At 35.3% G+C, this 11,365-nt stretch overlaps 1 protein-coding gene across 4 annotated transcripts in view; it reads left to right on the top strand.

Annotated features, from left to right (window-relative positions):
* COG6 (component of oligomeric golgi complex 6) overlaps positions 1-11,365 on the top strand; it is an 82,884-nt gene that overhangs the window by 17,507 nt on the left and 54,012 nt on the right. For all 4 annotated transcript variants that reach the window (XM_027116436.1, XM_027116439.1, XM_027116437.1 and 1 more), the window contains exons 8-13: positions 348-441; positions 5,208-5,336; positions 5,415-5,506; positions 7,341-7,405; positions 8,522-8,613; positions 10,026-10,143. In XM_027116436.1, coding sequence (XP_026972237.1) covers positions 348-441; positions 5,208-5,336; positions 5,415-5,506; positions 7,341-7,405; positions 8,522-8,613; positions 10,026-10,143 — 590 coding nt within the window. The remainder of the gene's footprint in view (positions 1-347; positions 442-5,207; positions 5,337-5,414; positions 5,507-7,340; positions 7,406-8,521; positions 8,614-10,025; positions 10,144-11,365) is intronic.

Genomic DNA, 11,365 nt, shown 5'->3' with positions numbered 1-11,365 from the left:
TTTTTTTTTTTTTTTTTGCGGTATGCGGGCCTCTCATTGCGGTGGCCTCTCCCGTTGCGGAGTACAGGCTCCGGACGCACAGGCTCAGCGGCCATGGCTCACGGGCCCAGCCGCTCTGTGGCATGTGGGATCTTCCCGGACCAGGGCACGAACCCGTGTCCCCTGCATCAGCAGGCGGACTCTCAACCACTGCGCCACCAGGGAAGCCCCCCAAGCATTTTTTTAATACAGTATTTAGACTCTGGCTGTACAACAGACATAATAAGGTACTTATTAATTGTACTTTAACAAGTGTTATAATGTTATAATGATTAAATAACACAATAAGTGTTATAATGATTTTTCAGGTGAATGCAGAGCATTGACACAAGAATCATGTGACATATCTCCAGTACTGACTCAGGCAATGGAAGCCCTGCAGGATAGACCTGTCTTATATAAGTGAGTGACTTTTTCCTAATTAAAAAAAACAACTTACTTTTTCTTCGATAATTTACATTGACTTTCAGTATTATCAAATTCACATACAATAGTGTGAGCAATATAATAATTTACAGTGATGTTTTTATCTCATCTCGGTACCATTGGGGCATCAGCTTATTTGCATATTATTACTTGCTGTAGAATGCAACATGGAGATGAAAACCAAGGTGTCCCTGTATCTAGACTACCTCTTATTTGTGTACAGGCTAAGGGCTTTTCCCCAATCTGTCATCTCGTTAACGACCTAGGAATTGTATGTAACTAAAACTCCTGTATCAACCCTGCCCTGGAGAGAAGGTCGAATAGACTGACAAATAATAATTGCCCAGAGATGAAAAAAGAAAATTTAAAATTAGAATTCCATCAGTAGGACTTAAGAAAGAAGGAGTTCAGATATTTGATCCTGTAAGTTATGTCAGCCAAGCGCTATGTGATAATGCTTTGGATAAGAACTTTATGCATTATTAACTTATAAATTTATTATTCTGTATTTTTTCTTTTACTTTTCATATAAAATAGAAGTAAATACCTTTTTTACTTTTAATGCCTGGAATAGTATGGAAATAGGAAGACCAAGTGGGGAGTTAAAATTCCGGAAACAGAAAGCCAGGGGACTCCTGCATAGGCATCAGTCCTGCCCTGAGCCATGCCTTTCATATGCTTACGTATTTTTAGAGGATTTCCTTCTTACTTTGTTTTCTGACTGGAACATTGCTTGTCCTGTAATAAGGTTCCAGAACACAAATGCTGGACAGCTACATAAAATAATAACATCCCAGTGCTACTTACTGAGTACTCACTATGTGTTAAGCACAGTTCTAAGTGCAGCAGACTTAACATCAATAAAACATTGCCTTCAAATTGCTTTGTTTTATTGAACAAATAGACAAATCCACTTTAATGAATACATTAATTGCTTTTCTAAAAGTCAAGTCTCAAGTGCTCAAGTGCTCAAGTCTCAAGTGCTCAAGTCTCAAGTAGTCTGTGGTGAGGAAGGGGTGAATATTAGAGGAAATTCCCCTCAGGAAGTAGGTATGAAATGACTTCTTAAGGTGATAAGCATTTTCCAGGACGAAAAGGAGGAGAGAAGATCCCAGGTTGAGGGAACAGCAGGTGCAGAGGTGTGGATTGAGGAGGAATATGTACCTTTAGGAAACTGTGACAGCTTGCCCTGGCGGTTGGGTTAGTAGCAAGAGCTGGATCATAATAGCCCTGCGTGTTGTGCCGGTGCCTGTGATAAGCTGATGTTTTCACTCTTGACCACCAGCGCAGCAGATCTTATCGACTTCGAAATTTCTTTCCCAGCTTTTTCACTGTAAGCTATTGGTGTTTGATTATGAGAGTCTTTTGGTACTTAAAACATTTGGTCTTTGTTTAATAATGTGTAACATTGACCACAGATTCATAATTGTTCACAAGGTTAATCTTTTTTAAAAAATGCCTTTGTCTGTTTTGGGCATCTGAGAAGGTCAGCTGACTTCTACTGTATAAACATATTTTTTCTAAATTTTGATTCTTGATCAGCACTTGGAAAGGAGCAATATTGCATAATGGTTTAAAAGGTGGGCTCTGAGTTAGATTTTTTGATGAACCCATGCACCTTTATAAGCTTCAGTTTCCTTGAGCTGTAAAATGAGGATAAAAATAGTGCCTGTCTTGCCGGGTTGTTGGGAAGATTAAATTAGAATGTTCCCATAAGGTGTTTACCATAATGCTTTGCTCATCACAAAATATTAGCTATTATTTCTATTTTGAAAGGAGATAAACTGGAAAGTTTTCAGCTAAAGAGAAGTGTATTTAAGGCCTGCACGACAGTAAGGCAAAATGCTTGAAAGACAAAGAATAGAACTAAAATAGGCAAAGATTTATCTCTAAAGGACACACGGGATGGGGGCAGTAGTGCAGTATGGAAGGTTGTAAGAAGCATTTGCGGGTTGAATGGGGAAGAGGGAGGATTTTAGTGACAGTTAAGTACCATAACATGAATGTTAAGAAAGAGAAAATGGTCCTTTCATCTTAAGTAATCACCTGTTTCCAAAAGTGGTGGTTTCTTTAAATTTAGGGAGAACTTAATAGTGTATCATGTTAACCACCAGATGGCACTATATGAACTTGATTTAAGTGATGTGTAAAGGCTTCACTGTTCATTATTGTGTCTCACGTGTGTAAGTATCACGTACGAGAAAATGTCAGTTATTGAAGTCTTTGGGGAAAGTTGCCATACTCAGTTTTTCTTAGGTATTATATAACCGAATGCTAATGCATTATTGACTTTTAATAAATCAAGTACAGAAGTTTCTTCAAAAAAAATTTATTACAAGTAGAAATGAACAAATTGATGTTGTCTTCTTTCCATTCGTAAACCTTCAGCATATAAATTATTAAAGAACATAGTAATGTGTACAATGCTGATCTTTCTTCATTTTTTTATTTATTGCATTTCTTAGGTTTCTACACTATTTTATCTTTTAATTCTTTTTTGGACAAATTTTTTCATCTTTTAATTTGCTGTTTGACCAGAATTTTTCTTTCTCTACTATGGCTAGATACAAAAAAACGGAGATTTAAATTTTTATTTTAACTAGAGGCATTTTAGAATATTTACATAATTTTAACAGTCACCTTTGTAAAGCTACATTTTCAGTTTTTGACCTTTGTTGGAAGAGAATCCGTTTTGGTCAAAGAAATTTTCTTCTGTCTCTGGGAAAAGATGTTTCGTGTCTTCAGGTATCATTGAAGGTTCCTTTTAGCTCATGCTGTTCTTCAAATTATATCTATTGCAGGAAAATAAGCATTAATATTGTTTATATGTTATAGTAAACAGATTCTAGTGTTTGTTAGGCTTTTTAAATCGCCCCTCCCCCATTTAAAATGCCAGTGGATTCACTGGTTTCTAATATAACTTGTGGTCACAGTGAATAGTCCTAGAAACAGAAGTTACGTTGTTTCTGTTTATTACATAGCCATTTGGGTCCAGAGGGTGAAGATTAGTTTTACATATTTAAAAAGGTAAAAGTTTGTGAATTTTGTGCTGTCATAAGGAGTCGTCTGATCACAAGTCATTTCATGGACTTGATGATCATTTAAAGCAGGGGTCCCCAACCCCCGGGCCGCAGACCAGTAGGGGTCCTCGGCCTGTTAGGAACCGGGCCGCACAGCAGGAGGTGAGCGCTGAGCCAGGGAAGCTTCATCTGCGGCTCCCCGTCGCCCCCATCGCTTGCGTTACAGCCTGAGCCATCCCCCCCCACCCTTCTGTGGAAGAATTGTCTTCCACGAAACGGGTCCCTGGTGCCAAAAAGGTTGGGGACCGCTGATTTAAAGGAATGCATTCTTTACCCTGAACGTTTATGATTTGAGAATATGAGGCAAAAAATAGAAAAAAGCATTTTGGTTCTAATTTATTTTAAAAAATAGAAAGTGAATGCAAGGCAATTGTGTACTTTAGCAACACTTAGCTTGATACTGCGTTTTCATCTTGACGTATATATCTGGTATGTCACTGCAGGGAATTTCAAAACCATTTCTTTTTAACCAAAACCAAAAAACCACAAACGACCATGATCTGATTACTAGTGAACAGTCCTCTAAAAAGGTTCAGAGTCCTAAAAATTCACAGCTATTGATTACTTCACTACACTTTGATTTAAAAATATTCCGTCTTCCAGCTTTCCTATGTTAAAAAAAAAATGTGGGTTTTTCATTAAATCAGTAGCATATTAAAGAAAGCAGTATAGCCTAAGAAATTCTTCTGGAAACCTTTGGGGAATTTTGATAACTTTTATTTATATGTAAGGTAATGAAATAATTCTCAACGTTTAGTAGAGTACTGTTTAGGGATTTAAAAGTTAATTGGTCTAGAATTCGCTGACATCGGACTATGAAAAAAATACTTTGTTTTCCTATGTACTTTTAAAATAGAACTTTCAGTTGGGCATCGGGTGGTGATAATGGGAAACAAAAGCTGATTCTAGTCGAAGAAACAGGTACTGTTGGTAACTCTAAGCCATCCTATAATTTGATCCCAAATTGTCTGATTCTTTCATTCAAAGCTTTTCTTTCCTACAAATTCCTCACCTTCAAAAGTCCATTTTTTTCCCCCAACCATAATTGATAACTTGTAAATATATGTAAAAGTATTTGCTCTGTATGCATAGTTGGTCAGTAAATTTAAGGAACATATGTTTAACATTGGAGTCAAAATAAGCTTTTAAATATGAATAGTATATTTTGGACAAATTTTGATGGTAAATTTTGATAATATTGAATAAACATAAATGAGAATTTTTTAATGTAGAAGGAAAAGTCTTATATTTTGGATGGCAGAGTTCTAAATGTAACTAGCCTCTGAGAACTAGGTATTAGGCCTTGTGTGTGCAGTGGAGCATCATGTTTTGGGCAAGGGGGGCACTGAAACCTGAAGAGTCCCAGGTTTCCACCTTGTCTTGATTTTTACTTATACCAAATCCCCTGCTCTATCCCTTATTGCCACTGCCTCTGTTACTGATTCCAAATCCCAGCATTCTTTCTTAGGCATAAAAAGATGCACCTTTAGGTTGAATTATCATTATGATAAAGTTATTTCATAAATATTTTTTGTTGTTTAAAACAGTATTGCTTGAGAGAATTGTGTAAAAAAGCTTTAGATATCTTAGAAAGTGCATGAATACTTTGATGTAACCATTAGGAAGAAAAGCAACTGTTTGTTAATAACTTGTTTCTTCTAGGTATACCTTAGATGAGTTTGGAACAGCTAGAAGAAGTACAGTTGTTCGTGGATTTATCGATGCTCTTACAAGAGGGGGCCCAGGAGGTACACCTAGACCTATTGAAATGCACTCCCATGACCCTTTGAGGTATAGTAGTCAGACAGTATTGGAGTATTTGATGTTTTTCTGAAGGAAATCTTTACTAACATTTAGTTTTTTCATTAGATATGTAGGAGATATGTTGGCTTGGCTCCATCAGGCTACTGCTTCTGAAAAAGAACACCTTGAAGCTCTCTTAAAGCATGTAACTACACAAGGTGGGTCCTCTGATTGTTACCACTCATGCCTAGATCTAGTAAATCACGCAGGACTTCTCTGTTTCTGTTTTCTTCATGGAGATAAACTCTTCACACTAGGTGATTTAATAAGCATCCTAATTAATCTTCCTGTCTCTAGTTTCCCCCTTTTTCTGCTGATAGACTTTCTTTTCCGTCACTTTTATTTGGTCACACAACTGATCACATTTTTATACTGGACCCTTGGGACCTTTTCTTGTAAGCCTAGACCCCTCTGCTTCACTTTTAAGGCATCTCTGGAGTGCCTGGCCGACATTATCTCAGCCACCATCCTTTAAAGGCAAAAGGTGATGTTCTCTTCATTTTATCTTGAGTACACAGGCTCAGTCAGTGACTGGCCTAAGGTCGTTAAGCTACTACTTCTTTCATTTCTACTATCCAGCCCCTTTTGTCATTCTCATGTGACTATTTTAAAGTTTTTTGAATAATTACCTACGTACTGGGACTTCCCTGGTGGTCCGGTGGTAAAGAATCTGCCTTCTAGTGCAGGGGACGCAGGTTTGATCCCTGATCGGGGAACTAAGATCCCACATGCTGCGGGGCAACTAAGCCCGTGCACCACAACTAGAGAGCCTGCGTGCCGCAAACTACAGAGCCTGTGCGCCCTGGAGCCTGTGCGCCACAACTAGAGAGAAGCCTGCACGCTGCAATGAAGAGCCTGTGCGTCGCAACAAAAGATCCTGCACGTCTCAACGAAGACCCAGCGTGCCGCAACTAAGACCTGATGCAGCCAAATAAATAAATAATAAATAATTAGCTATGTACTAAATGTACCTAAAATTTTGGTCTTGATTTCAAAGAAGAAAAATGATTATTTTTGAGTTGCAAACGTCTGTTTACAGAATTTCAAATCTTCTTAGTTGTGACTACTTTAAGATGCCTGTTGTAGAAGGGGTTAGTAGATAATTAAGATGCTCTGGCTTTGCTAGGAAGTGAAGAGAGATGTTGTGACTGGTATCACTTACCTATTTTGAATAGCTCAGCCCCACGTCATCCTGGTTCAGCACGTCATCTGCAGGAGAGGCCAGTATACGAATGGGTGCAGGACTTAACCTCTTCGTTTTTAACTCTTCAATATTGAGATTAGATTCAGCATATATGATAGGTTGGCACAAAGTCTGCACTTTTTAAAGTTTTTTTCTGTTATGCTGATTACCCAGTTTAAAAGAATGTATTTGTTAAAAGATGTAGGAAAATTTACATGAGAGGTAACAGTAAGAAGTGGGAAGAAAATAATTGGAGTTAGAAATAAGTTATTCTGTGGGAATGGCATGAATTCTTCTAAACCTGAGTCTCTTCATCTGTAAAAATGAAGGTGGTTACAAGCAGTACATGTCAAGTACCCTGTACAGACCTTGATACATAGTCAATAATCAGTAAATGTCGGTTTTTCCATTAGATTGCAAGGCGTGTTTTCCATCTTTATACCCGTAGTTTGTGTGCTTAGCACTACTGCCTAGAGTAAGGAGTTTGTGGAACGAGTGCTAATACATCTTCACATCACCTCTTTCAGTTAATAAATTTCACAGTCTGTTTTTCATACATTTACTCTTTTTCACAAAGAAATAATGTTCATTAATCAACAGTCAAATCAATTGATAGGGCTTTAGACTCATATTGATATAATTAGTAATGTCCTAAAGATATTAAACTTAATAAAATATCATTAATTGTTATTTTAAATGTTTATTAATGCCTTTAATCATATATATTAGTGTTTGTTAATTTTCTGAACTTATGTGAAGCAAAGTGTAACATGGAAAAAAAATTTTAGTTATGTTATAATTAATTGTAGGTGTTGAAGAAAATATTCAGGAAGTTGTTGGACATATTACTGAGGGTGTGTGCAGGCCCCTAAAGGTAAAATATTTTGTTTTTATATACGTTATATGGTAGCTGGTTAAATTAATGACTTATTCTGATTTTAAAGAAACAGCAGCTTGAATTCAGGCCGTAATTTTGTCAGATTAACACAATGTAGGGTAATAAAACGCATTTTAAAATAATCATTGGCAATTTTCTATGCAAGAGGTTTTTGCATACTCATATACATGTATTTATAAAATACCATTTTAGCAGATCACATTCGTTGATATTATGACATACTCCAAAATCTAAATGTTTTCAAAAGCATTTGTTTATTGACCATCTCTTGTGTATGTACTGTTCTACCAAATGCTGCAGAGATGTAAGTGAACCAGAGAACACAATGTCTGTGTTTAGAATCCAGTTAGGAAACAAGAAGACACATATGTTATCAGCAGCTTAATAAGCATAGATGTAATATAATATGTAAGTAAGCACATTCAGTGTGGTTTAGATTGTATTTGTTAATTAGGGAATATAAAGGGAGGGAAAGATTAGTGAGGGATGGATTTTAATTAGAAAAGATTCCTAGTAGTTAAACTTGAGCATATCAAGTTAACCTTGAACTAGATCTGAGGTACTGCCCTGGCAGTATTATAATTGGCCAAAGAGGTTGGTGCTAATTCAAGATTTATCTGCTTTCCGATTCTCTAATAGAAAGAAACTTGGTATAGTCGTTTAAAGAGAAGATTTTTTTTTCCCTTTTTTCCTTAATATTCATTCATAGAGCAGTACCTTTTCACTGATAATCTGCTTTTAGGGATGTAACAGCTGCTTTGCAATTTAGTGCTAAAGTAAATTCCATTATACGCTGGTGAAAAACCTCGAGATGACCTCATTGTGTTGATTATTTCTGATAGCAATTGCCTTGAACCACATTCTGTAGGTAATGAATCATTTTTTTATAGAGCATATCTGTGCTAAAGTTTCTGTGTCGTTTTACCATCCTCTGTGATTTAATGTTCAGAAATTCTTTATTTAGAAGGAATTTTGTGATTTCTGCAATAATAAAATTTAATCTTTTTAATGCTATTCATACCACATGTGATTAATGAAGAAAAGTTACACTTTTAGGAAATGTTTAGTTTTTTCTCATGTGTTTTTTAATAGGTTCGAATTGAACAAGTAATAGTTGCTGAACCTGGGGCAGTTTTATTATATAAAATTTCTAACCTCCTCAAATTTTATCACCATACAATCAGGTAAGTGGAATGGTTAAATGTGCTTCTTAAATCCCATGTGACACTTCATTTCAGTTAGAACACAGTGTAATATTTTTTGTGTGTGTATTCTATGCATGACTAAGTATAACTAGTAGAACCTTCACACCATATGAATCATTATATGCCTATTATACATTCTGTACTTCTGAGGTCCATCGTTTCCTTTTCCCTTTCTTCTCCAAGCATAAGCACACACGCACACACACACAGCAGTGTAAGTCTATAAGTATTTTTTGAGTCCTCCTATATTAGTAAAAGAGATCCATGGCACCTAAAGCAACTATATGTTATACTCAGAGTAGGGCATAATTAATAACATGTCCTATTCTGGGTGTTTACATAAATTCTTCTTTAACATTTCGTTTTCCATTAGTGATAGAACAGAACGATAGCTTTATCTCCTCTAAGTAATAGCTGTCTTATCTTCTCTAAATAAAAGTGACTTTATAGATAAGACAAGTGGTTCTTAATCAGATAAAATATGATCTTCAACTCCAAAATTTGCATTCATTTTCACCTTGCAAATATCTTTTGGTGGTATACATAGACTTGAGCCTTATTGTAGATGTCACCATAAGACCATGTTATATGTGTAGTTGTGTTAAAAGTGTTCTTCCAAGCTATGTTTTTGATAGTTTTCATATTAGCCTATTAAAAAATGATTTTAAATTACTTTTTATCAAGCATGCCAGTATCAGGAACAGAAGAGTCACTTTCAATACATGAATAGGAGAATAAAATAGGGAGTTGTTTTATATACATGCTTGTCTTACATTCTGCCAAAAATGAGAAACCCCATTGGATAAGTCTAAGAAATATCCTTGTAATATAAAATTGAGAATTATGGAATGTAGAATAATTATTTCAAAATGTTATCAGATTTTTCATAATTAGTCTAAATATATGCTATTTAGGTAGCTGTATAAAAATTGAGAAGCTTTATAATTTACAGGTGTGTTATTGATACAGTGTAACAGTTTTAATTTAAAAAGCTCAGTATTAATAAAAATTATTTTCTCCATAGAGCTATTGATGGAATGGCTTCCTTAAAATCAGATCTTCTTGGATAATCAAAACATGCATTTACTATAATAGAGGAAAAATAGAGACATGGGTTTGCATATTACAAGTGTTTGTTCTAACCCACTGCTTTTCTAAGAGATTGTGAAATATTTAAAACACTGTAGTTTGTTTTCATTTGTTCATCACCTAACTTAAAAGGAAAAAACCCCTCATTTTTATATGAAACTAGAGTAATTGTTTTTAATTCACAGGTTATATTCTATATAAAAACTTTTATTTAAATCTAGGTCTTTTTAAAGAATTCTACTCAGTTAAAGAGCTGGGTTGTTTTGGCCTGTTTTGCAACCTGAAATATTCTTTGCTTTTAGTGGCATTGTTGGAAATAGTGCAACTACATTGTTGACTACCATTGAAGAAATGCATTTGCTGAGCAAAAAAATATTCTTCAGTAGCTTGAGTCTTCATGCCAGCAAATTAATGGACAAGGTACGTTTGAAAAATGCAATTCTTGAACTATGTGAATGTGAGTTTTTCACATTTAAAAATATTGTTTTACTGTTTCCCTATTGGTGACAATTTTTTCCCATTCCATTCAGCGTTCTTTTGAGTTCTTCCTGTGAACAACAAAATTCATTTTGAGGTGGCTTACAGGATGTAGGCTTATAATCTGTTCCTGGAACAGTGTAATTTTGAGTCATAATTAGTGGTAGAATCTCAAGCCCTAGTTTCACTACCATTTTTCAATAACCAAAAATTTGTAATTAAAGCAAACTTACTGTATTTAATAGGTGAGGGCTAAAATGACATACAGATTGGAAAACTTGAACTTTTACTAAATGTTTTTTCTAAACAGCTTACTTAAGTTTTACATTCTTGGTCCAGCTTTGTCCTTATGAAATTTATGTTCCTTTGAGTTATATACTGTAATTAATTATGGAAACAAACAAGGTAACAAAAAACTCCCACAAAAACAAACAACAAAAACCTGAAAGCGTTCTGTGAGAGCTAATATTTTAAATTGAGCATTGTGTTGTGCAGCAGTAAATTGGAAAGACCTTAAGGAATGGGTTTATAATGATCAAATCCTTCTTTGTTTTTATTTCATTATTAAAGACTCACGTTTTTCAAGGATGCATCACAATCACCATTCTGGCTTTTTTTTTTTTTTTTTAAATTATACTGGTCTATCTAACAGCCTGGTTATATTAGACACAGGTTTGTAATATAGTGTGGAACAATCAGTAGGAATCCAGTCCAAAGTACCTGGTCTATTTTTACATTCCTAAGCTCAGAGAAGCCTTAATAAGAGTCTGCTTTCTGACCCCCGGCAGCATGAATTTGTGGAGCTGGAGTATTTCCCTTATATATTTTCCTGTATCACAGGAAGTTTACTAACAGTCAATCAGTTCTCATTATAGATATGTTTACATGAGTTCTTATTTAGACAGAATTTTTCTAAAATCTTTCATACATGATACAGACTTTGAATGTGAACAAACATGTGCTTCCTAATGAGTACAAAGCAAACAGTCAAGGTCTGTTGGTCTCAGGTTACTTTTCCTTTCACAGAAAATAGACTAATAAATCGGTGATTACTGTAGAATACATGTTTTATGAAAGACGTGCCCAAGGTGCTGTGCTAGCACAGTAAGAAGAGTATGTATAATAATATTCATATACAGAGAGGGAGCTTTCCAGAGAGGGAGTT

This window comes from Aethalodelphis obliquidens, unplaced genomic scaffold, assembly GCF_003676395.1.
Source record: "Aethalodelphis obliquidens isolate GAN/ISIS:26980383/991018 unplaced genomic scaffold, ASM367639v1 scaffold16, whole genome shotgun sequence".
NCBI classification, from domain to species: Eukaryota; Metazoa; Chordata; class Mammalia; order Artiodactyla; family Delphinidae; genus Aethalodelphis; species Aethalodelphis obliquidens.
Note: the sequence above shows the minus strand (reverse complement) of the source record. Positions and strands in the feature narration are given on the sequence as shown.